Source organism: Harpegnathos saltator, unplaced genomic scaffold, assembly GCF_003227715.2.
Source record: "Harpegnathos saltator strain DR-91 unplaced genomic scaffold, Hsal_v8.6 scaffold285, whole genome shotgun sequence".
NCBI lineage: Eukaryota > Metazoa > Arthropoda > Insecta > Hymenoptera > Formicidae > Harpegnathos > Harpegnathos saltator.
This window is the reverse complement of record NW_020230078.1, coordinates 422403-448339: the sequence shown is the minus strand read 5'-3', so window position 1 is coordinate 448339 and position 25937 is coordinate 422403. Positions and strand designations below refer to the sequence as shown.

At 42.8% G+C, this 25937-nt stretch overlaps 3 protein-coding genes across 4 annotated transcripts; 2 read left to right on the top strand and 1 right to left on the bottom strand.

Moving 5' to 3' along the window:
• Positions 1 to 10992: 10992 nt before the first annotated feature.
• On the top strand, positions 10993 to 19602 carry pug (pug C-1-tetrahydrofolate synthase, cytoplasmic). Its single transcript, XM_011156659.3, has 13 exons — positions 10993 to 11109; positions 11184 to 11249; positions 12142 to 12477; positions 13131 to 13223; positions 13306 to 13447; positions 13551 to 13662; positions 16556 to 17121; positions 17245 to 17548; positions 17641 to 17858; positions 17972 to 18435; positions 18622 to 18877; positions 19009 to 19194; positions 19281 to 19602. The coding sequence occupies exons 2-13, from the start codon at positions 11200 to 11202 to the stop codon at positions 19368 to 19370; spliced, it is 2817 nt and encodes a 938-aa protein (XP_011154961.1). The 5' UTR covers positions 10993 to 11109; positions 11184 to 11199; the 3' UTR covers positions 19371 to 19602.
• On the bottom strand, positions 19455 to 21410 carry LOC105192489 (probable methyltransferase-like protein 15 homolog). Of its 2 annotated transcripts, none has more exons than XM_011156657.3 (2): positions 21295 to 21410; positions 19455 to 21080 (listed from the first exon to the last, which is right to left on the bottom strand). In XM_011156657.3, exon 2 carries the CDS (start codon positions 20788 to 20790, stop codon positions 19645 to 19647), a length of 1146 nt encoding a protein of 381 aa, XP_011154959.1. In that variant the 5' UTR covers positions 20791 to 21080; positions 21295 to 21410; the 3' UTR covers positions 19455 to 19644. The 2 variants fall into 2 exon arrangements, with proteins under 2 accessions (XP_011154959.1, XP_011154960.1); XM_011156658.3 differs by having other exon boundaries at positions 21174 to 21300.
• A 363-nt stretch (positions 21411 to 21773) lies between these two features.
• LOC105192492 (zinc finger protein 420) lies at positions 21774 to 25320 on the top strand. The gene is given in 4 exon segments (XM_019845689.2): positions 21774 to 22003; positions 22102 to 22408; positions 22611 to 25097; positions 25100 to 25320. Coding segments are annotated over 3 exon segments (2802 nt in total). The 5' UTR covers positions 21774 to 22003; positions 22102 to 22279; the 3' UTR covers positions 25286 to 25320.
• Positions 25321 to 25937: the final 617 nt, after the last annotated feature.

Below are 25937 nucleotides of genomic sequence, written 5' to 3'. Positions count from 1 at the left end.
TTCCTCCTCGAGCGGTCCGGAGCGTAGGAGGTACAAGCTTGCCCCTAAGCCGAGTAGGTGGCTGTAGGAAAGCGCCGGGCATGCTCGATCAATAATTAACCCTCCCCCTGTCTAACTCTCTCGGGGTCGCTCGTAAAATGGCTCCACGCGCCATCTCTGTGAAGGTCTCCGGACAAACTGCCGGATCTGCCTTGTTTAATCAACAAATACGTTTTCTTCCGAACGTTTCCGCTAAAGTCAAGATTGTTGCCCGTCGTGCGGCTACCAGCCGAGCCGCCGTTTGATATTCCGTCACGTAAGAAAGACCTCTTGAGAGTGCCAGCGAAGTACGAGTCCTAATCGGATCGAATCGGATCTGCACGAAACACGAGACTATTACGCGACAGGCATTATGCGCGTTGCATAATGGAGCGAAACTTTTGTTCGTCTGCTTCGCGCTAAGTCTGCGCGAGTCCTATCGAGGGAGCCGCGAGCGGGGGATGTTTTCTCCCGACGGGCGTAATTCACGAGAAACGGTGTGGCACGGACATCGAGATTAATTCAGTTGAAGTCGGTCAATCTTAAGGCGACAGCTGCCGCTGAAGGAATCCATTAGTAGGCTTATGGTCGCCGTCGTCTTTCCCGGGGGCGACCAGTGCCCATCCCGACCCGGGGAGAAGCATAACTCTGCTTTTGTCCGAGATAATAAGCCGCCATTGTTGAGATACGTGGATCCATCCAACCTGGCCTTATTGTCCATCGACCCGCTTCGCCGAGAATAGCTGCGATAAGAGTGGAATTCTCGGGATTCGTAGACCGGCCGTAACGAGCGCCGACCATCGTTGTTTTCGGTCAAGAACGCTGCGAACGAGCGGGCTCGTCTTCGAAATCAAATGACGGTCAAGCGTGGCGTGTGCAAAATCCCCCAACGATGGTTTCGCTCGGCGATGTTTGTCGCGGTGATCCTATCGATTATCCTTCGTGCGCTAATGGAACGTAATTAGAAGAGAATCGCCTAATGAGATGGCCAAGGTATAATCGGATATCTCGTTAGATTTTTAATGAACAAATGTTGTTGCTGTTAATCTCCTCGGTAGCTCTCGTGCTCGATGATTCAGACAACCTCAAGGATATTGTAATTTTATTATACGATTTCTCTATGTGCGGTGCATTTAAAATTACAGATATTTTTATGATCTCTCAATGATACGCGAACTTATCACCTCCCAATCAGAATCACATTTGGATAAACGTGTCTTTTTATACACACACGATAGATGAAGCTGAAAATAATTTTTATTCCGCTTAGTCATCCATATATCTTGCGGAGCGCGAAGAAACGTGTGAAGCGATCTCGATATGCCACTTTTAAGAATCAACGCAATAACTAAACACACTTGTAGCACATAGAAACGGGTTAATGAATTCGTTTTACGATCGATGTACACGAACTTGCTTCTAAGTAATTCTAAATTCTGATATAATTCCAATGTATATTTTAGCGTTGTTGTCTTAATAAGCGTACCGATCCGATCGATCGATCAAAGTTTCGACCGCTTCGGAACGGCGACAAATTGCAAAATCGTAAAGCCAAACGCACGAGGTACAGCAGCGCGAAAAATTTCACCCCGAGAGCGCGTCTCGGGGCTTGCTCCGTCGCACGCAAGTGGGGAAACCGGTGTTTACAACGCCTCGGGAAACGCAGAAGCGAGCCAGTAACGCGGCGGAAGGAATAGAAACGCTGTTCGAGCGAGACGGAGCTTTCTTCCACGGAGAAGGCGCGCGGGCTACGCGACGCGACGATAATACGAGTCGTGCATGGCGATGGGAAATCCACGGCGACCATCGTGGCCACGGCTATGGGGTCGCCTTGGCTCGTGAAGCGGTACTGCACCCCCAGGAACAAAGTTATATCGGCTCCTGGTGCCGGGATCGGAGTCGTGGGGTGGGGCTCCGCCGCCCGTTCCCGAGGGAGCGGCGAAGTTCGGTGATTACCTAGGACTCTCCTAGGAGCCGGGAGTTTCGTACTTCGGCAGCGCGCTGGCTTCGGGTACCTAACAGTCGAGCAAAGTAACTAAGGTTATTCGGAGGTGCGTGGACGGCGAGGGTGGCGGAGTGGCGAGGGTGGCAAGAAGCTCGCGGGATACCGGCAGGAAAGAGAAGGAGGAGGAGCAGCAGCAGGAGGAGGAGAAGGGGACCGAAGGGATGCACCGTGTGATACGTCTGCATCGATGTACCCCTAGCCGAGTAATCGCACCCTCGGGGATACCGGAGGGGATATCGTGATTGAACGAAATCTCCTGTGCGCCGCGCGTCCCGACTCAGCGAGTTCTTACTTTGGCAAGTGAATACGTCGCAGATACGTCGGGCATATTCGCGCCGAAGATGACGAGCTATGACGACGTCACGGCCTCGTGAGTATCCGCGTCTAAATCAAACAAAGCCCGAGGTAGCTTAAAACTGGAGGAGATTAAAACTTGCGATGTGAAATCGAGATTCCGCGTATGAGAGTAATTCGGTATAATGAGGGCCCACCTCAATCTCATCCAGTTTTCTCACTGCGGCGACCAAAGAGGAGAAGCGAAAAATTCCAGATTACTCTCATGATTCGATTTATTTGAGCGACGTCATGCAGTAATCGCTGTACTTGACGAGTGACTACAGATATATTGCTTAACGAGATAATTACATCGATATTAATGCAATTTTATTATACAAATCTAATTTAACTTGTATGGCTTGTCGGTCTTTCGACTTTAATATCTCGCCGCCCCCCCCCCTCCCCGTACTTAACTCTCCCGTCTTCATTATCGAGACGAAGGAAAAGCTGAGGACGAGCAAGACCCCGCAAATTCGCTTCCGTCGCTCATCAAACGATGCTCTCGACCGCAAGCAAAAAAGCTCGCCGAAATCGAGACCGCCATGGCTTCAAAGGCTTCCCGAAGTATCTTATAAGGAGGGTATCTCGTAATAACCATAACTCAATATCGCTGGTAAGATGGTAGACATCCCGAGACGATCCGGGCACGAACTTTCATAGAGGTCAGAAATGGGCTGTAGTCACCCTTCCTGCATTGACCACCCCCGACGATGTAGATGCTATCTAAGAAGGGAATCCGGCGTCTGCTATTGTTCTGTTGCGAGAGATCTCGATGCTTCGGCACGACTGCACCCCGGTATCCCTTAAACTTTGCGGGAGGAACTTTATCTTGACGTGAACTTCTCGGGGTATAAGTACGGGACGGCTTTGGATTAGGGTGCGTTAGAATCCGACGCGTCCAAAGTCGCTGCGATCAATTTCGTCAGTTATTCGAACAACAGTCTCTTCTCGCGCGGGCTTATTTTCAATAAATATTACTTTAACAATCGGAGAAACATTTCCTCGGTGAATGGAATCGATGGAAAAAGCAACTCACGCATGTCTATGTATAATGTTTGATTGTGAGCGTCACGGAAATTTCTGCCGACATGTCATACGTACCTATTTTTGTAAGAAATTTATTCTGCAATCTCTCTTAATCAATCGAATGTATTCGAGCAATCAAGTCATAATTTCAATCGTACGCTCATTGTTTGCGCAATCACGGCTCAATGCGCATCGAAAGCGTATTTCCCTTAGGCGAGATGCTTCCTGCTATTCTGCTGAATTTTCTATTTACGGTAATTTTCGTCACGTTACAAAATCTTGTCTCTCTTAATGATAACCACCCATTGACTTATTTATTCTCTTTATTTGTACCGCAATCGCTCGTCAGCCTTCATTACGACACTGCAATTTTTGCTCGTTACTCATCTCGTTCGACGAGGAAAGGAGATTGCTCGAATCTAACGGGAGCTTGTCTATGACGTATGTAATGATTGATAGTGATTGAATAAAATTACTCGCGTCGATTACTTATTTCTGTTCCATGTGTATTAGGTTGTTGCAAAAATAATTGCAGTATTTACCTATTGGGTAAAGACGCATATATCAATTAAAAATTATATTTATTGATCAAAGTAAAGATCATTGGTCTGCATATATTTCTCCCAACGGGAAATAAGTTTGTTTATCCCTACAAGGTAAAATTTTGAGAAAGATAACGCGGTAACTAGAAAATCCCATCGAACTTGAGATGATAAAAACCGCAATTATTTTTGCACCAACTTAATAGAATACAGAGAATGATGATATGAAAGTTTTATTCCTTATTAATCTTTTCATTTTTATTTATCTCCTTTTTTATGCGATTTTTTATGAGATATATTCTTGTTCCGATTAAAAATTTACTCCGTATCGTGCAATTTCCCAAGATATCATGTTTCACCATATTTCCATCTACGAAGTTATTAATTTGTCCCGAATGCGTTTCGAATCTTTCGCAACACTCGCCTAAGATGGACCACGTCGCTCTATCTTCCGTCCGGCCGTTAGGACGAAGTGTTCGGACCCCTTCAAATTGTGTTTGGCCGGCCATATTTTTCTAGAAAGACTACAGGAAGGGTGAAATCGCTTTCATCATAGAGGAGAGAAAGCGAGATGCTGGATGGAGGGCGATGTTGCTGGAGCAGCAGGGGCGGCGAGGGGTTGCCCAATCAACCCCCAGCAAGCCACGTCTTACCCTCTCTACAAAGTTATCTTTCTTGCCCCTGCCCTGAACACAGTTAGGGTACCCTCGAAATTCCCAACTATTGACCGAACCACTCTCGACCATCGTAACGATCAATCGGTGCTCATGTTACGAAGGAAGACGCGGCTTTCTTTAATGTTGCACGTTTCACACGCGTCGCCTCGCGAAAATAAAATATTTATAGAGTACTTAACAGCGATGTTGAAGTCTTCCATTCATCGCTTGCTTCGTTTAAACTACCCTCGACCCGAACGAAAGTGTTGAATAATATCCAAGAACGTTATACTTATATCCTACAATATGCACATTCTAACTCCAATGGCTCTATAATTTTTATTAACAGACGGAACGTTTTTCTCGTGGAGTCGAAAATACGCGGCTTCCCTATGATGTATGTAAACGCACTTTCGATTTCGGAGCGAACCTATTACGCAAGTATCGATTTTCCGCATCCAATCAGCATGAGTAGCCGAACTCAGAGCGATAATGTCAATCCCATTTCTGCGAGCGAGTCTGCCGCAAAGTTATCCCATATAAACTTCCGGTAGCTTAACCTCCGCCGCGCCGGATGCGTTTTCAATCTCGCGGAACCTTCGAACTTTCGCCATAGATTTTATCGCGTCGTGAAAAATAAGGACGGTCGCAGTCGGGCGCGCGCGCGAATTGTGCGCGAGGTATCGGACGCCAAGGGAGAATTTCATTCCGCGCGGAAAGTTACGCGGCGCCCTGCTCGACGCGAGCGCCGGTTAATTCGTTTTAGCGCACTTTTCGCGAGCGATAATTCATCGTTACTAGCTGAAACCGCGGCAAGTTAACGGGGCCATTACGTGCCGATCCTCTACTTTTCCGCGATTTCTCTCGCCGTCCGACGTAGCGTAACGTTGCGGTCTTCGCGTCCTGTCGCACAGGGGCCGCGGATACACATAATAGTGACTCGCCAGGACGAATCACGTAATGCCGATGAGCGTGCCTACGACTGTCCGGCGAAGCGTCGATAATTCGGGCCTGCCTACGACTGACGTCTCTAATTTCCTTGATATTCACATCGGAGGGTCCTTCCGCTCGAGGAGCCTAAGGATGCCAGAAATACCGCCGCGAAGGCATAAACGCCTTGCAGGATAGGCCTGCAGGACTTGTATTAATTTCATATCCCTTCCGCCGTCTGACGCCGGGACTGCGTTCAATCATCTATTTATTGCCGGTCGCGCGTCCAATCCAGCGTCCTCTCCGTCTCTCTCTCTCTCTCTCTCGTCTCGAGATATCGCCTAGATGCGAGGGAGTGGCGACCGGTTATTAATTTCCACTAGCACCCCCGCTAAGATCCTCCGATGGAGAATACATCACGGACTTCACCTGTGGAGTGACCAAATTACGCGGCCGTAATTCCGAGTCGACGGGCGCGCCGAATAAGCGTGTCTCGAAGTTGTCACGTTCTGTCAACGATATTTATATAGCTAACGGCGCCAATAAACACATCGATTCTTTGAAACGAATACGAGATACCGCAGCGTTGGAGTAAACGAAGCGTGCTATAAGACAATTGCTAATGCGTCAACGACATTCAGAACCTGTACTTTCTTTCCCAACTGCAAACAGATATTAATGAGACACGACGTTCCTTGTCCGCATATCTTTAAGTTTAGACTGCGCAAAGTAAGACTGGCATTAGAAATGTCGGAGCAAGAAAGTGTCGAGCATCGTACGACCGATCCGAATAAAAATGAAACACAAGCGCGAAGCTCGCGCGAAATAAGGCAGGCCAAGCCGCGATTAACGCGATGCCCAAAGTTGAGGAAGGATAATATCTAGGTAGCCAACAATATAAACGCACTCGTGGAACGAAACTCGCGATTCAAGTGGACCGCCGATGCGCAGCGTCCGCAGGCGGCCCCTGCGGAGCTTTGCGTGTCCGGCGACGCGGTAAACGTAGAAATCCTCGTAACGGAAATCTCGAGAGCGTAGCGGAGAATTGGGACAACGCGCGCCCTTCGTGGTATCGTCCGCGCGCACCCCCGCACGCGGGGGGTGCGCGAAGTTAAACGCGTCCTATTAGCGAAAACGAGTCAGTTCCTTGCTTCTAACTGCGAATGCGCCGCGCGCCGAACACCGTAAAGGAATTTGCGGTCCGAGTTGCTTTGCTCTCCGAGATCTGCAACGACCTTCCACCTACACCTTAGACCCCTGCCTCGCCGCCCCGTCCGCTCCCTCCCCAACCCTTCGTCGTCGCGCCACCCAACCCGACGGTTTACTTCAGCCCCGATCATCCGTAGCCTCCAGTCACCCCAAGGCTAGTTTCTCCCTGGAACCCTTAAGCCCAACTATCCGCACAAGTTGGAATCTGTAGGTACCTACGCTGCGACGAAGCTACCGACTCACCCCTTTTCGTAACAACTCGCCGTTGCTCGGTATAGCCGCGCCGAAGATTTCACGATGTCTATATTAGTTGCGCAGACTTCGGCGATCTGGAGAATCGGACTGTTTCGACAGCGGCAGCGACGAAACGGTGAGTTTCTCGACGTTCCTCGAGACGACTCGAAGATCTCGCGGCAAGATCACGTACGGTGTGTGATCAATGAACGAGGAGAGGAACATGTCTTCGAATAAAAAAAAAACACCACGTATAACATTTCTGCGACATTGCGACGTTAATAAGAAGCAACGAATTACTCGAAATATCTTTAGACGAATAAATACAAAAAAGTGGTTGCTTTGACAAAAGGGAGAGTTGGCGCGTCTCCGCTGGTAACATGGTTCGTCTATTCGGAAACATCGAACATTATTATCGTCTCGATGAAAAATTCCAGACCAATTAGACCAGCTTACGATTATTGTAGTCTTGAAAGTTCTTCTGCAATTTACCATTGTCTAGAATATTTCTTCAGAGGATAAGAAGTTATTTCTGTCATGTCTCGAGTCATATAAAAATTATTCTGAAGATAATTTCTTAGAGGTTTTAATGAGTTAAATTTTTAATTCATCAAGAGCACCGCGCGTAGAAACGCGACAACGGAGACGGTTTCACCCCGTCATTCATGCTATTAAATAAGAGGATTCGCTGCGGTTCCGGTTCTGATCCTGCTCCTCTCTTCAAACCGGTCAACCAGCAGCTGGACCGTCCAATCTGCATCGACCAACGGCTTTCGAGCTCTTTCTAAACGGTCGCTTCGTTGTCGCAACGTCGGAAGATATTCGAGGAACAATTCGAAGGATATGTTCTGAGAAAAGAAGGGCGAAGTCGGAATACGCGTCTCGATATTGATTACACGAGAAATCGCCGCGGGCGGGATTTGCGAATCAAGATTGAGTCGTCGAGGAGGGCAAGGAAGAACGAGGGATGCGGGTGTCGAGGGGACATCACGGTGATGAGGGAGAAAGAGAGAGAGGGAGAGAGAGAGAGAGAGAGAGAGAACCTCCACCCAACCAGCAAAGACGATAAGCACCCACGAGATTTCCTTGAAGGCGGGGCGGCTAGATTATGGAGCCCCGTGCGAAACTAGCGTCGAGCAATTATGGATGCTGATTGCCGGCATCGATCCGACAATTTCGCATAGACCGCCAATTTCCACGTGATCTGACTATCTGACTTGGAATTAATTAAGCTTAAGTTACGAGCGCGTGCGGGCGCGCGAGCGCGCCCGCGAGGCGCAAAACTGCCGAAGGTCCTCCCGAGGAGATCTCCGGAACTTGAAGCGATTCGTCTCGGAGGAGCGCGAGATCGATGCGCCAAGTGGGACAAGCGTCTCGACGGGCACAGATATAGATCTTGCCTTAAATCCGTCATAGAGATGTACTCATTAAACGTTGCAGTAACCATATCAACGTCGTCATATCTCGATCGCTGAACGCAGCCGGAATGGAGATATGATTTTTCGCACGGAGACGGAAGTGCAGAGCACGCGTCGTTGCGGAGAGGACGCGATTAAGTTCACCGGGACAATGGAAGGACGTCGACTTGAGGAGGAGAAAGGACCGGGAAACGTAAAGTCGTCCCGCGAGATTCAAGGAACGGATCTATATACGTACAAGACAGTAGCCCGAGTGCTGGATCGTGCTCCTTCCTTGAGCTCGCGGTTCTCCGGCGAAGGGGCAATCCAGACGTAAAGGGGATCTTGGTTAATCTTACTAATCTTCAGCGATTGTTCCGACCTCTAGCAGCACAGTGGCCCGGTCGAAACCGCGGCCTAACGATATTACAGATCCGCCAATCGGCGGCACGAAGAGACGAAGACGATGATGCCCGACGCGGACTAACCGCTGGTAAACCGACTAAATTCTGAGTAAGGGCAAATTCTCTTTGAACCGCTGCGTCGGGTCGAATCAGAATCAGAATTTGTCTAACTATAAGTTCTTCAGTTACAACTTGGCTGTACCTGCGATAAAATAAAAGCGCGGGTAATAATCGGTGCTGGATTCTCAGAGGAGAATCCTCAAGTGTAAGACAGAAATTATTCATCAGCGGTTATTTATTTTCAGTGGTTATTTATCTTCACGACTACCGCATCTTCGATCTTTGATTTCAATTCCTGCGAATGATGTTTTTTTGTGTCTATTTTATTTGCGTGGTAAAAGAGTGATACGAAAAATTTGATTTGTATTTCCAATTTATCATACAAATCTAATCAGTAAACTCACTTTCACGAAACTTGGGAATTAAATAACGTCGTTGCGAAGATAGGTTTTCAATAACATTATAATAATTTCAAACGAATATTTCTTGATTACAATGAATTAAGTCTCAATTAACGAATGACGTATTTATGTACGCATTTTACACACTGTATCTGATTATTATTCGATAAAAACTGCATAATTGCGTTGAGCATAAATTATCATCTTAAAAATGAACGATATATAACAAATTTTGTAAAGCAATTAGTCTCAATTAATATTTCAATATTAGTATGAATATATTTTCATTATCTGCGACAAATATGAAAAAAACCTCCGTTTTGCATTACCAGTTACAACTCTTATAATATTCTTATAATATTGTATAAAGGATAGATGAGAGAGTGTGTGTACAAATAAGTAATATCAAAAGTTAAAAAATAATATATATGGTTTGCACAATTATCTATCGACTCGATGGAAGGTCGATTGTAACACGTGTCAGAGTTTATCACACTGAATTTCGTAACGTGCGTAGCTGGCTTCGTATTTTTATCGCATATTTATATTTCATTCGCATCGTCACAAAGATGCATTCATCAGCGGAAACTATGCAAAACTAGTAGTTATCGTCGAATCGTTGCGTCAACTCGTCTCATGATACTTATATCAACAATATTTAAGTAAGAGACTATCATTAGTTTAAACAATATTATATATTTCACTAATTAATGAAAAGAGAGACTCTTCATATTAGATTTATGTTTAACCAAATTCTGAAAATTTAATTGCATCAAAATTGACGAAACATCTAATCATCGTTATTCTTGTTATTTTTTAAATTTCAGATTACTGTCATTGTATATAACGAAATATAATAAAGAAAACTTCCTAACAAAAAAATAAGAATGTTCGCAGAGACGTGCATTCTAATAAAGATACTCCTGAGGAATAAATGTTGATGTTCCACAAAGATCAAATTAATCCACAAGATAAGAAAAATATCTGTTAGACACAAATAGTCCAAACTTCATCCTCGACGTTATAACGAATTACAGAGAATGTTTGAAATACCCGCCTTTCGCTGTTTACATATATTACACGAGACTCACTATAGACCTGTTCTTTTTCGCTGCACTGCTACACTGATGCAATAAGTTAGAGTGAGACAACTATATATTTGTTTCACTCTCTAACTTATTGCACCAGTGTAGCAGTGCAGCGAAAAAGAACAGACTTTATATAACGGGTCACGATCACTCTTCCTTCCTTTAAAGTGCGATCATAAACTTAAGAATTACCTATACAATTCAAAATTGTAACTTCGTCTCCTCGTTGACAACGGAAATGTACCATATGTACATACACATATATGAAGAACCAGAGTGAGTGCACAAGCATATGACGTAACATAATAGAGACGTGATAACTGTGCATAAGGTGCCTCAGAAAAACATAGTGTTGCCTACTCGAGTAATACATGCTTTCTTCTCAGGAAGAATGAACAACGAAGTACATTTTAATTGATTTTCAAAACTGACGAACTGACGAATAGACGAAAATAGACGAATAAAAATACACGTGTGATTCAATTACTTTGTGCTAACTGTGAGTCTAATAAAAACAATTTGTTTAGACATCTATTGGCTGTTACGTTAATAATAAAAATTTATCTGTGCGCAAACACAAATGAAAGATTATAATTTTCCTGCAAAAAATTCGATCAAATTCGTTCAAGGATATTAAATTGGTGTAATTCGCATCTACGGAACACCCTATATGTGTTACGTCGAGAACCACTTGTGAGCCGGTCGGAACGCAGAAAAGATCCATTTGATCAACACCAGTCAGCCTGTAAATACCTGACATTCGCTGAGAAAGACGTCAATTTGTGACAATAAATAACAGTGAAGTTAGTGATAATAGTGAAAAATCTAATCTCGACCTACTAGTAAAGTGCAAAATTATCAAATGATATAATTTCAGATTTCTTAATAGAACCATGTCCACAGATGTGCGAGGAGTTGTATTATCTGGCACTGAATTGGCGAAGTAAGTGATCACTTCCTTAATTCGTGCAATTACTTCAAATTCGCAATAAAAGAAATAAATAAAAGAAATCGATCGTTTATCTTGAGAAAACGATATTACGAATTACTGTGTGCGATTACGCATCTCATGAAAAAAGAATTGTTGCCTGGACCTTTGGTCCTTGTCGTAAACATTATTCAAACTATATTCGAATCGTAATAATCTGATTGGAATAAAAGCTATATTAAGAAGTAACATATATTTTATCGTGTGATAGTCATATGTTCTTTATGAGGTTATGATTCTTTGAGTCACGTAATAATACATTCATCTATATCGAAATATGAAAATAACGGGAAATAATAATAAACGCGTTGAAATAATTGAAATAATCTTGTCCGCGGTTGTATGTCAAATAATCGATATTTAATAGACAAAAATAAATAGCCCAAAGAATGCCCGCGAAATTTAAATGTAGAATAACGCGTGAAAATGAACTGGACTTCGATCGTAAAGCGTATTCTCTTATTTTAAGTAAATGCAATCAATCATATTCTGAACAATATGAAGTAAATTAATAAAATAAATAATAAACGCACAATATAAAAGAAACTTGACGTTAATTGTTAATTGTAAAATTTCGGCTCTGAAATTGTGGAAATTCTTTTAAAAACTACTATTGGGTGAGTGCAAAAGTTTTGAAGTTTCTTTCTTTCTAAAAAAAAATAATAGAAATTTTATAAAGATAATATAAAACAAAATCACTTTTATTGCGAAATCCATCGAAATTCTTGATCACCCAATATATTCCCTTTAAATTTTACTTTTTATATGAAAACCAGATAACAGATTGCGAACACAAAACTGTCTCTCAAAGTGTTTAACGAATGCATATTTAATGCAACTTTTGTAGAGAAATTCGTGCAGGGTTAACCAAAGATGTAAACATCCTAAAGGAAAAGTTACCTGGCTTCGCACCAGGTTTGGCTATCGTTCAGGTAGGTGGCCGGGAGGATTCCAATGTTTATATCAAGATGAAGATTAAGGCGGCCGCCGACATAGGAATTCTCGCCGAGCATGTGAAGCTTCCTAATACGACTACGGAAATAGAGCTTATCAACAAAGTTAATAAACTGAATAATAATCCTAACATTCACGGGATTATCGTGCAAATGCCGTTAGACTCTGTAAATAAAATCAATTCTCATCTGATCACTGATCTGGTGTCACCCAGCAAAGACGTTGATGGGTAAGAAAATAATGATCTTCTTTTATTTATATTTTTTTAGGGCAGCATAGCAACAATTTAAACGTATAATTATTGCAATTTGACATCAACCAATAGCATCGCGTGACGCTGACTAATATCATCAATCTGTTTGTTATCTACGAATTTGTCAGATATCGGTTAATTATTTGAAGTAGCATTCCGCAAAGTAACGTTCTTCAGCACTGACGTAATTTCGATCTCGTCATATTTTATGCCGACGAATACATAGATCGCCGATTGAACTCAATAAATTGATGTCAGCGAAATATTTGTCGGTATTTCAACGTAAAACGGCGTGTAGATATATTCGCAATTACGAAAGTGGTATATCGAGAAGATTTCATGACGCATTTAACGGCGATAAACAGGAGCGAAAGCACAAATAACTTGCCCTTTGACACGCGGATTTCAGCTTCATACGATAGGAACACGTGTAGATGTCAATTTGCATCAATATGTTGTGTCACGGGGATTTAGAAGTAATTATTATCGCAATTAACTAATTCAATAGCATAATTTTCGCAAAACTCTTCGTCCGTTAAAACGTAAAATCACTAAATCGCGCGGAACATCGCATATATATTAAAACGTATTCATTCACGCGCGCAATACACAAAATTATTTAATTGTAGATTAAATACCGTTAACGAGGGCCGAGTTGCTATCGGCGACATGTCCGGATTTTTGCCATGCACTCCGAACGGCTGCATCGAGTTGATAAAGAAGTGCGTTGATTCACTTGTAAGAACCACAAAGTTGTACAGTACAGACGTAGGGCATTAAATAAAAAGCAAAAACAATTCTTAGGAGCGGTGTTCCTATCGCTGGCGCGCGAGCTGTCGTGTTGGGAAGGAGCAAGATCGTCGGCACGCCGATTAGCGAGTTGCTAAAATGGCATAACGCGACCGTAACGGTTTGCCACTCGAAAACAAAGAACCTTCCTGGCATTGTAAGTGATCACTCGAACTTATGCGATACCTCCTCGTGAATAATCGAATGAATAAAGTACTACACGACACACTCACACCATTTCAAATAAAATCTCATTGCAGGTGCGTGAAGCCGATATCTTAGTGGTAGGCATTGGGCAAGCCGAACTAGTCAAAGGTGATTGGATTAAACCGGGCGCGGTTGTTATCGATTGCGGCATTAATCCTGTGCCAGGTACGCAACTTTTTGTTTTCTTCTTTCTCTTCTCCTTCCTCTACGGGTTTTGGCTAAAGAACAATCTTACGGAGGTCCCAACTTGAACAATTTGAACTCAATCCAAATTCTCTCACCGGAGAATCTTTCGTTCGAACATAAGATGTCCCGAAACACACTCAGAATAATATGGTTTCGACTCAGATATAATATGGTTTCGAAATAACACTGATAAATCGTCTTTACAAACGTAAAGAATGTAACATAACTATCTATCTCGCCTATCGCATGCTCTCACGTCCGTTATCATTTTTTCTCGCTAGACCCTTGCGCGTTGTGTCTAAAAACATATTTATATCCGTCGAGCTCGGGTTACGGGTAGGTTACGATATGGCAAAGACCTTATTCATAACTTGTTAATTTTCTGCCGAGTTCAGTCGTGTTCGAGTGCACATGTCACACACACACACACACACACACGTTAGTTTTCAATAATACGAATGAGTAGCAATTGTTAATTTATCGTCAAAATACGTGAGAGATGATGCACACACAGTGATTTACCGCCAAGCAGGTATAGATATTCGGAACTTATCAGCATTAAATTTCTAAAGTGAATTTGCAGGTACTTGAGGGAAAAAGAGAAAATTCAATAGATTTAACGTTACATCAAACGACGTTACGTGTCCGAGTAGATAAATTTTCGATAAAATATTAGGTGTACAAATGAATAATCCAAATTATTTTAAACAGTTATGAAATCAATTTTAAATTGAATAAGATTTTTCCGCTCTTTTGTGATTATGCAATGTTGACATATAGCTATTAAAAAGAACATATGGCTTGGCCCAACATAGCCTTCAAAGGTATTCAAAAGTATATATAAGTTCAGTACAGTCAAAAATGGCGACAGATAAGGTGCATATCCGACACTGCATTCTTTACGAATTCCAACAAGGAAAAAATGCTGCGAGAGCGTGCGAATCGATTTGTTCCTTTCTCGGCGAAGGTGTTGTATCGTACGATGTGTGCGCATTTTGGTTTAAGCGGTTTAAAAGCGGTAATTTCAGTCTAATCGACAAACAACGCCCTGGAGGCCCTCCGAAGTGCGATAATGATGATTTGGAACAACTGCTCGCTGAGAATTCGGCGCAAACACAAAAGGAGCTTGCAGAACAGTTGGGAGTAACGCAGCAAACGATTTCCAAACGCCTACATGAGATGGGAAAGATCGAGAAAGGAGGAAAATGGGTTCCGCATGAACTCACTGAAACCAACAAAAATCAACGAGTGGCAGCGTGTCTTTCTCTTCTCAATAAGCAGCGTCGAAAGCAGCTTTCTTGTGAAAAATCATTACGGGCGATGAGAAATGGATACTCTATGACAATCCCAAACGCAGAAAGTCATGGGTAAATCCCGGCGAATCATCAAAATCGGTCGCAAAACCCAATCGCTTAGGAAAGAAGGTTCTTCTCTGCATTTGGTGGGATATCAAGGGCATACTTTATTATGAGTTGTTGAAACAGTTACTGCACGGACTGCTACCAACGTCAATTAATCTGCTTGAGTCAAGAATTGGAACGAAAACGCCCGTATATTGGCAAAGGAAAACGTCCAGTGAAATTGTTGCATGACAACGCCAGGCCACACATTCCTGTCAGGGAGAGAATATAGGCGTAGTTCCTCTGACTCCCCCCACCACGGTCCGAACGGTAGGCACTCCGCAGGGGTTTTAGCCGGTAAGAGTCCGGCATAACCCCCGACCCCTTGGGGGGTCGGGGGTATCCATGAGGATTTCCCCTGCGTGACCAAAGAAAAGAAGAAAGACCACACATTGCTTCCAATACAAAAGACACCATAATGAGTCTTGGCTGGGACGTCTTGCAGCACTTGCGGCGTATTCACCAGACATTGCTCCATCCGATTATCACTTGTTCCGGTCGATGCAACACGCCTTGTCCGATATGCACTTCCAATCAGTGGATGAGATCCGAAAATGGCTTGACGACTTTATCGTGTCCAAAGACACGAGATGGAATTTCGAGATGGAATTCATTAGCTGCCTGAAAGATGGCTTAAAGTTATAGAAAGCAACGGCGAATACTTTGATTGAACAATTTAATTTACTTTCTTTTAGAACAGAGCTCGGCAAAAAATGCACGCGACGGCCGATTTTCGACTATCTCCGCTGTTCCCTTTACCTCGCCACTCCGCATGCTGTCTACAAGCCGCTCGAGCCTCAGGAGCGTGTTTCCAACAGTTTTCCACGTCACCCATGAGGTACTATTGTTGACGCGTTTTTTTTTAAGTGGTATCCCCAGTAGGCCTAATCTATAATTCTATAATCTATAATCTATAATTTTTGAAAATGAAATTTATAAAAAATGAGAAGCGTTCTTCTTTAAACGACGATTCCTTACCACGTCTTATGCGGCTCGCTACATGCAATATGCAAATTGACGTTTCCGCTCTTACTAATAAAAGACGCCGAAAATCGAATTAAATATTCTTCATTTAACATATTTTATTTCGCTTCTGTTCAATTAGTTACGGGTTGTTACAGTCCTCAGTGGATTAGGCCTATTAGGGATTCCACTTAAAAAAAAACGCGTCAACAATAGTACCTCATGGGTGACGTGGAAAACTGTTGGAAACACACTCCTGAGGCTCGAAAGGCTTGTAGGCAGCATGTGGAGTGGCGAGGTAAAGGGAACAGCGGTTGGCGGAGATAATCGAAAATCGGCCGTGGCGTGCACTTTTTGCCGAGCTCTGTTTTAGAATAAACCTTGAATGTAGCTGAAAAAATTGAATTATTCATTTGTACACCTAATACGATAAAAATCGGTTGGCTGTACCCTAAAGACGATTAGATTTAACGACGCTACAATATCAACGCTACTGCGACCGATTTCAGACTCGACGAAAAAAAGTGGACAACGTTTGTTGGGCGACGTGGCATATGAGGAAGCTGCCAAGGTAGCTTCGTACATCACACCGGTACCAGGTGGCGTCGGGCCTATGACTGTCGCGATGTTGATGAAGAACACTGTGATATCCGCGCAGAGGGCGGCGGCGAAGATGCTCAGCACCCAGTGGAAGCTTAGAGCCCTCAAGCTAAACCTCGTTCAACCTGTACCGAGCGACATTAGCATCTCCAGGTGCCAGGAGCCGAAAGCGATCTCCGCGCTGGCCGATGAAATCGGATTGGTGTCGAACGAGTTCAACCCCTACGGCAGCAAGAAAGCCAAGGTCGGCCTCGGAGTGCTGCAACGACTGAAGCATCAACAGAACGGAAAGTACATCGTGGTAGCGGGCATCACACCCACCCCGTTCGGCGAAGGCAAGAGCACGACTTCCCTTGGATTGGTACAGGCTCTAACGGCGCATCGCGGCAAGAATTCCTTCGTCACCGTCAGGCAACCCAGCCAAGGACCTACGTTCGGTGTTAAAGGTGGAGCCGCGGGGGGAGGATATTCGCAGGTAATCATTCGCAGATAACGATACTGACGATGTCTTATCAGCCTTACCTCCCTATAGTATTCGTATACACCCTACAAAATCGTCATTCGCTTAATCAGTCTGATCAACGTCGACTTGTCGTAGGTAATCCCTATGGAGGAGTTTAATCTTCACTTGACAGGTGACATTCACGCCGTCACCGCCGCGCACAATCTCCTGGCGGCGCAGATCGACGCGCGATACTTCCACGAGTCGACTCAGACCGACAAGGCCCTGTACGACCGACTGGTACCGACTATCAAAGGTGTCAGGCAGTTCTCGAAAATTCAGCTCAGACGACTGCAAAAACTCGGCATCGCGAAAACCGATCCGAGCGCGTTGACCGACGAGGAGCGACGCAGATTCGCGCGGCTGGATATCGATCCAAAGAACATTACGTGGCCGCGAGGTGCGAGATAACGACTTGAGAGAAAGAATGCGCATGTATATACGCACATTCCGAGAAGAAGTATTACATTTGTTCTTGTGCTTGCTGTGCAGTGATGGACATAAACGATCGATTCCTACGAAAGATCACCATCGGTCAGAGCCCAACGGAGAAGGACAAGGCAAGACAGACCTCGTTCTGCATTTCCGTGGGGTCTGAGGTAATGGCAGTCCTGGCATTGTCCACCGATGTCGAGGACATGAAGAGACGGCTTGGCAACATCGTTGTCGGATTCAGCAAAAGCGGCGAGCCCTTAACCGCTGACGATTTCGTTAGTATAATCAGTGAATTGTCCAGACTGTCTAAACTACGAGAAAGAAAGATCGACTATATTTTTATCGAATACAATTCGCCGCCTGACTAAATTTATCTGCTAATCCTCAGGGTGCGACTGGAGCAATGGCGATTCTGCTGAAGGACGCTATAGAACCGACACTGATGCAATCATTGGAAGGTACACCTGTAATGGTGCACACTGGTCCGTTCGCCAATATCGCCCACGGTTGCTCGTCCATCCTAGCCGATGCGATCGCCTTGAAACTGGTCGGACCAGAAGGAATCGTCGTGACAGAGGCAGGTTTCGGATCAGACATCGGCATGGAAAAATTCTTTGACATCAAGTGCCGTACCTCCGGGCTCATACCGAACGCAGTTGTGCTCGTTGCGACTGTCAGGGCATTGAAGATGCACGGTGGCGGGCCGCCTGTGACCACCGGAGCGCCTCTGCAGAAGGAATACCTTGAGGAGAACATCGAGCTCGTGAGGAAAGGACTGCCGAATCTGCAAAAGCATATTGACAATGGTCGTCAATACGGCATGCCCGTCATCGTCGCCATCAACTCGCACACGTGAGTCTACCTCTCGGGAATTAGTCTAATTTGCCTCCCGCATCTTTCGCCTACTATCGACTTCATGTAAATCTCGCAAATCTAAAGAATACAAACTTGAATCATACGAATTTCCATATCGGTACGATCGACCGCGGAGTAGAAAATTACCTGCACGTGAACGAGACATACGTTAATCTCTTTCAGCACCGATACTCAAGCGGAACTGGAACTCGTCAAGCAAGCAGCCCTGAAGAGCGGCGCATCTGACGCGATAATATGCACGCATTGGGCCAACGGTGGTGCCGGCGCCACGGCGCTCGCGGATGCAGTGATAGCAGCTACGAATGATAAATCTAGCAATTTTAAGTTTCTATATAATCTCGAAGACAGCATTGAGGAGAAGATAAGTAAGGTCGCCAAGAAAATTTATGGGGCTGGTCGCGTTGTACTCGGGGAAAATGTAAGTAAACCCTCTCTCACGTCATATGTAAGAAAATAAACCAGATTAACATCCGATATTGTCCGCAATGCGAAACACACGATTGTCGCAGCGTGTTATCGTGCGTTGTTAACGTTTGCTATCTGTTACAGGTGCAGAAAAAGATAGAAAGCTACAACGAGCTAGGGTACAACAAATTACCGATATGCATGGCGAAAACCTCGAATTCGTTAACCGGAGATCCATCTATCAAAGGCGCGCCAACTGGTTTTACTCTTGACATCACGGACATATTCGTTTCAGTCGGTGCCGGATTCGTAGTTCCTATGGTGGGAGAGGTGAGTCCAATATGATTAATTAAAAAAAAACTATCTATCAGATATTTGTCTACATTCTGTAACACTGTCTTGTATCTATTTCTCAGATTATGATGATGCCGGGACTCTCGACTAGACCGAGTATCTACGACATGGACTGGAACAGCGAAACTGATGAAATAGAAGGTTTATTTTAAACATGAACTATATTTTTCGGTAAAGGAAACATTTTCACGATGTATGATACCGATAAATGAGCCAAAATATTTTGCATACAAATATAATTATCAATAAATTTGTATTTCTATACAAGTCTTGTGGGATGATGTGCCATATATATATATATAGATATATATATATATATACCGCTGCGATATATATATATATATATATATCTATCAGTGTACAATCTCAACGTATTCATACAACGAAATAATAATGCGTACTATTGAAATTTCCCCTATGTAAGATTTATTTCACCTTTAAAATGGCACGGAACTTGGCCGATCGTGCTCTCGGGTTTGTTTCGATTTCTTCGGCGGTGGGTAGCAGAACATGCTTGTGCATCATTTTCCATGGCGTTTGTGTCAACATTTCGAGTTCATTCGCATCGAAGATCTTACCAGGATTCGCATACTTCAGAGATATGGTGTTTGCCACGTTATCCGTTATGTTTCCAGAAATGTGTCTCTTGACTATAGTATCCTCCAGCGAGTGAAAACTGATCGTTATTAAACGACCGGTGACTTTCAAGTATATCCGGGCGAGAAGCATCGCGTAATTGATTTCGTTTAACTCGTTATTGACAAAAATTCTAAGTGCTTGAAACGTTTTTGTAGCATTGTGTGAAAATCTGCCAAGATTGTCCTTTCTGATTTCATCACTGAGAGTAGACTCGATTAGCTCAGCCAGTTCTCTCGTTGTTTCTAATTTTCTAAACATATATCTAGCCTCGATAATAGCACGCGCTATTTTCTTGGCTCGCTTCTCCTGTCCGTAAAATTTTATTATACGTGCCAAATCTTCTTCTGTCGCTCTCTCTAATACATCCGCAGCGGTAGGTTGTCCCGAACATCGGAATCCGTCCATCCTCATGTCCAATGGACCATCTTTCGACAAAGAGAAACCTCTGATCCCTATGTCGAATTGCATTGATGAACAACCAAAATCAAACAGAAATCCATCTATGCTGTTCCTCCCAATATTATGTTGCTTAAGTAATTGTGGCAGCTCTGAAAATTTACCTAACAAAGGAATTACTTGGCCTGGGTATTTCTGTGATAATTTCTGTGCATATTCATGCGCTACAGAATCTCTGTCTAATGCAAATATTTTTATATCAGGTGAGTGTTCTAAAAGTTTAGTGGCATGTCCTCCAGCACCAAATGTCATATCTATATACGTCTTGCCTGGTGATGGCTCTATATATGACAATACTTCCTGTGCCATAACAGGCGTATGAGGACTTTTTTCCGGAACAGATTGCAAACTACATTGTCTTGTATTTGTTAAACACAATACATTAACATTGTTCAGTAGCCTATCTGCTCTGTTAATGAAATGCTTTGTCTTAGCATAACTGCCTACAAAGCTTAAACATCTAATTCTTCTTATCATCTTTTATTAATAGTTTCTTTAGTTTATTATAATATTTCTCAATCATTCCCTTGTCTTCTTCATTAAAATACTCCAACATTTCAGGAGTCAGTACCAAATTACACTGTTTCCTGTCCAATCCACTCGCTGTACTCAGCAAGGTACGTTTGTATCTTTGTCCATGATAATTTGATGATAGTCTGTTTAAACTTGCGTAGTACCTATTACAGCGTTCTTGGTCCACTTGAGTAGCTGATTCACCTTTTGCAAACGCAATTTTCAGCTGGTCACGGATATGTTGTCCCAAATCACTAAAAACCATCCAAGACAATAAATTGCTAAGAATAATGTGTTTCGTTCAGTATCAGTTATCAGAAACTATATAAAGCTAAAAATATCCTAACCTAGTTAATAATATCTCGAGAACCGAACACACCACTATGTTGAATGTAACTTTCAGAAGAATTGCATGCACAATATCTTGCTCTGTACTAAAGAGTACAGTAAGTGTCGTGAAGAAATTACCTGCCCGCTTTGGATTTGTCCAAAGGCCATGATTCCAACAATTTCATAAAACTCTTGTAATTACCGGCCATCACTACGTTGGACAACGTGTATGAAGTCTATGATGTAACGTTCTCATGATACGCATCTGACGAGCTGAATTTTCTCTGCAATCTACCTTGCCAAGAGATAAAAACTTAGCTGTAGGTAAATGATAATAATACTGACTGAATGTAAAATTAACCATCAGTAGGTATTGTAAAATTTATGAAACTTTACTATTCCAGTAGTGAATAACATGGCACTGATTGTAACGTTACCTTAACAAAATATTTTATTTATTTGCTATTTCAACGAAAAAGTAACTAGTAAGGTGATACATAAAGAAGTCCGAATAGAAATATAGAATAAAGAATACAAAAAGATATCATTATCTATAAAAAATCGTTAATGCTTAGCGATACTTGTTCTAACCTCTATGAACGCAGTTACATATATAAATAGTGATTCAAAGTGCACTTCAAATTTAATAACAAATATTCGTACTTTTTTCTACGGAAATCTCAACGAATATGTAAAACTTAAAAGGAAGAATCCATAAGGTGATTTGTCAAAAACAAATATTTGATATTTGTTTCAATTTATACATCGACATTTGCAGATGAGAAGACATTACGACTTACGACTTATAGCGTAAGTTATTGCAAGTAGTAAAATAAATTTATCAAAGGTAAATTATCTTTCATAATAATTATTGAAGATAAGTATTATATAAATTATTATCTACATAAAATTTCTATGTTTAATAATCTTGAACCCCTTTTCTAGGCAAACATAACCTTAAAAGTCCATTGATGCCAATATTCCAAAGGGATGTATGTTTGAGATATATTATCATACCTCTCATAAACATATTTTGTAACATTTTCTACAAAACATTGTAAAATAACATCATAAAACATTAAAACTTGCACACATTGTGCATGATATATAAAAGTGTTAAGAGATGAATGTGCTAGACAATGGTGAAAAATGTCGTTTGTGTTATATCAAGCTTGAAAATGATAAATCGGTACATATCTTTGAAAAAGAGGCTAATTTAGCACAGAAAATAAATGACACATTACCACTCAAGGTATATTTATGTTTAGTATAGTGAGTAATATAGTAAATAAGAACATCTTGCTATAAAATAATCTAGAAAGTACAAGATATCTCAGAATTATCTCCAATATCTAAGATATCCCAGAGAACATTCTGAACATATCCAGGATGATTTCAGGATATCATATGTTATCAAAGAAACTGATGACTACTACTTCACCTATTTTGTACAGGTATTACCAAATGATAACAATTCAAAATACATATGCTTGGATTGTTACATGAAGGTCATCAAACATTATGACTTTATGCAAAACATCTTAGAACTATCGAAGGAAAATGTCAATACAACAGAAAACAACTTGTGCGAACTTAGTAGAAATGAAAAAATAGAAATAATTTCCAAATTGCATGACATGGTATACACATGTCCTAATTGCAATATAGATTTAATGATCATAATAAGCAGCAATTTTGAAGATAGTAATTATCCATTTCAAATTACATTAGCTGCTATAGATCAAATGGAAAAATCAGTAAAAGAAGAGGAGATACAAACACTTGAGAACACAATGGATTTTAATAACATTTGCACGCAAAAATTAAATATAATAGATAATGAAATGGAATCATCATGCATTACTATAAGCGAAAATAATGAAGTGTGCGAAAGCTCGCCAGTCTTGCAGGAGGACGCCAATTATATAGATGCTTATATTGCGTTTCCAAATGAAAATGTATTGCATCAAACGAGTGCAAATGCAAAAAAAAGATTTCAGGAAGATGTTATCTTCGAGATCGATAATGATCCTACCAAATTATTAAAAATAGAAATGGAAGTAGATACAACACAGGACAAAACTGACACCAACTCACTGAACACTGATTACGACGGTGTGAGTGATTTGCTGAAAATCGACCGAGTAAACGACAACATAAGTGACTTGATAAATGTCGAGACAGTGAACAATGCTACGAATGATTTGGTGAAAACCGTGCCAGTAAATGGCGGCGAGGAATGGCTTAACATGGAAGCGGACGGCAAAGAGGATGGCAGTACAGCGTACACGACGGAAACGGAGAAAGAACGTGTCGACGAGGATTCTGCGAAATGCGGCGAGGACATTGATGTCAAAAGCGGTCCGAGAATCATGTGCAACTTGTGCGGAATACGTTTCATTTCACAAATGAAATACGAGTTTCACATGGAGAGGCATGAACTGAACAAAATGGACAAGTTCATCTGCACGATATGCGACAAGGAGGCCAGCAACGAGAACTTGCTGTGGAATCATTACTTCCACACGCACAAGAACTCCGTGCGACACGCCTGCACAGGATGCGGCAAGATGTTCGTGAGGAAGACGAGACTGAAGAGCCATCAGGATAAATACAAGCATTTCGGCACCAAGGAATTACGTTTCGACGTAGATATGGATGAGACGAGCCTCGATCAGGAGAACGCCACGCTGCGGAAACAGAACCCCGTGAATTGCAGCCTCTGCAGGAAACCGATAACAGACTTAGATCCGAAGGCTATTAACGACCTGGTGACATGCGCCGCCTGCGAGGATTCCACCTTATCCCTCATGGTCGATGGTGTCGAGATGAAGGTAATCTCGCCGCGGCAGTACCACTGTTCCAAATGCTCCAAGCACTTTGTGCGCAAAGAGAGATTGGAGTTCCACGAGATGCGACACAATGAGAACATGAACGAGTTCATCTGCAGCACGTGCGGCAAAGAATTCAGCGCGGAGAATTCCCTCTACGAGCACTACCTCTTCGTGCACAAGGGCGCCAGGCCGCACATATGCGAGCTATGCGGCAAATCGTTTCAGCTAAAAACGCGACTGAAGGAACACCATCGGACGCACACGGGCGAGAGACCGTATCAGTGTGACGTGTGCGGCCAACGCTGCATGACCACCAACGCGCTCAAACTCCACAGGAAGATACACTTCTCCCACAAGCGCTACAACTGCAATATATGCGAAAAGTCGTTCACCAAGAAGCAAAACATGAACGAGCATCTGGAGAAACACTGGAAGAACGACAAGAACGTGTCGTTGCCGCATTTGTTTACATGCCCCGTGTGCGGGGAGGACCTGCCGACCTATCGTATGCTAAAGTGCCACATGACAGAGACCCACCAAATCCACCACCAGGACCCGCTGCTGACGGGACAGAAACCGTGGCACGAATGCGACGAGTGCCATGAGAAATTCAAGCATCAAATGTCACTCAAGGCGCATAAGGAGAGAGTGCACGAGGGCAGAGTCAGTCCGATATTCGAATGCGACACGTGCAAGGCCACGTACAAGATCAAACAGATGCTGATCAATCACATCAGGAGCAAGCATCAGGGTGAGAAACGCTATAAATGTGCACAATGTCGCAAGGGATTCAACGACACCAAGTCCCTGTACAACCATATTCTGCTGCACACCGGAAGAAAGCCGTTCCAATGCGAGTACTGCAACATAAGCTTCCGACGGAAGGATTCACGGGATCATCACCGTCGCAAGCACACGGGCGAACAGCCTTATCAGTGCTCGGATTGCGGCCAGACGTTCTCCACCTACAACAATCGCTCGAAGCATCGCAAGAAGGAACACGGCGAGGGCGAGGTTGAGTGTCAGGAATGCGGGAAGAAATGCAGCAGCCAACAAGAGATAAGAATTCACTGGAATAAGCATCTAGGCGAAAAGCTGAACAAACTGCAATGCGTGTAACAAGTTGCACGGGTCAGAGAGGAACTCGTGGACATGTAATTGCGAAGTCATTAAGTCGCGCGCAAAGAATCGGCATTGCTCAATATGATAGTATACTCTGCTTTTCAACCATTAAATGGTTTCTCAAAGTAACTCAGATAAAGGATTTTACATTATTTTTCATGGGACAGAAATAGAATAGAATAGAATAGAAAGGAAGTCATGACGGTAACATGACATAACATCTTTAAAGCAATACGACATGATTAAATAAGCCTTTTCCGTCATATATTTTAATCTCGTTAGCGTTAGTAGTTCTTGGTTTTGTGAGTTTGGTAGCATTTAATACTATGTAAATAATGATGTTTCGTTAGTGAGACAATTCGATAGATATAAGTAACATGCGTTCAATATACACTGATGTGTATTGATAAGTAAAGGTGCATTTGATATATTCTCATCATTTTCTGAAATAATACGACGCACTGTACCGTATTGTATTGTTCATAACATACTTGTTTAATTATATTAATTATATTTCATTATCACGCATATTATAAAAATGAATGATGTAGTCATAATGTGAAATATTATGCAGAAAAGAGTTATCATTAGCAAGTACCACATGCAACTTTCTATCTTGTAATGATGTTACGAATAATTTTATCTTGCATAAAGAATATTTCAGAAAAGATTTTCGCAGCGTTACACCTTGTCATTGATAATTGGTAAACTGTCTCGTATATACGTGCGTGCATTCGTGCGGCACGATATCGCTGCGACAGGAAGGCAACGTGGTCGCCATCGGTTTAAATTTAAATGGCTCTACTACCGTGTACGCGGCACGCG

Coding starts and splice junctions, on each gene's coding strand:
- pug (XM_011156659.3), top strand. CDS start 11,200: ATGTCCACAGATGTGCGAGGAGTTGTATTATCTGGCACTGAATTGGCG. Junction 17,549..17,640: donor GAACATTACGTGGCCGCGAG/GTGCGAGATAAC, acceptor CTTGCTGTGCAG/TGATGGACATAAACGATCGA. Junction 18,436..18,621: donor GTCGCCATCAACTCGCACAC/GTGAGTCTACCT, acceptor AATCTCTTTCAG/CACCGATACTCAAGCGGAAC.
- LOC105192489 (XM_011156657.3), bottom strand. CDS start 20,790: ATGATAAGAAGAATTAGATGTTTAAGCTTTGTAGGCAGTTATGCTAAG.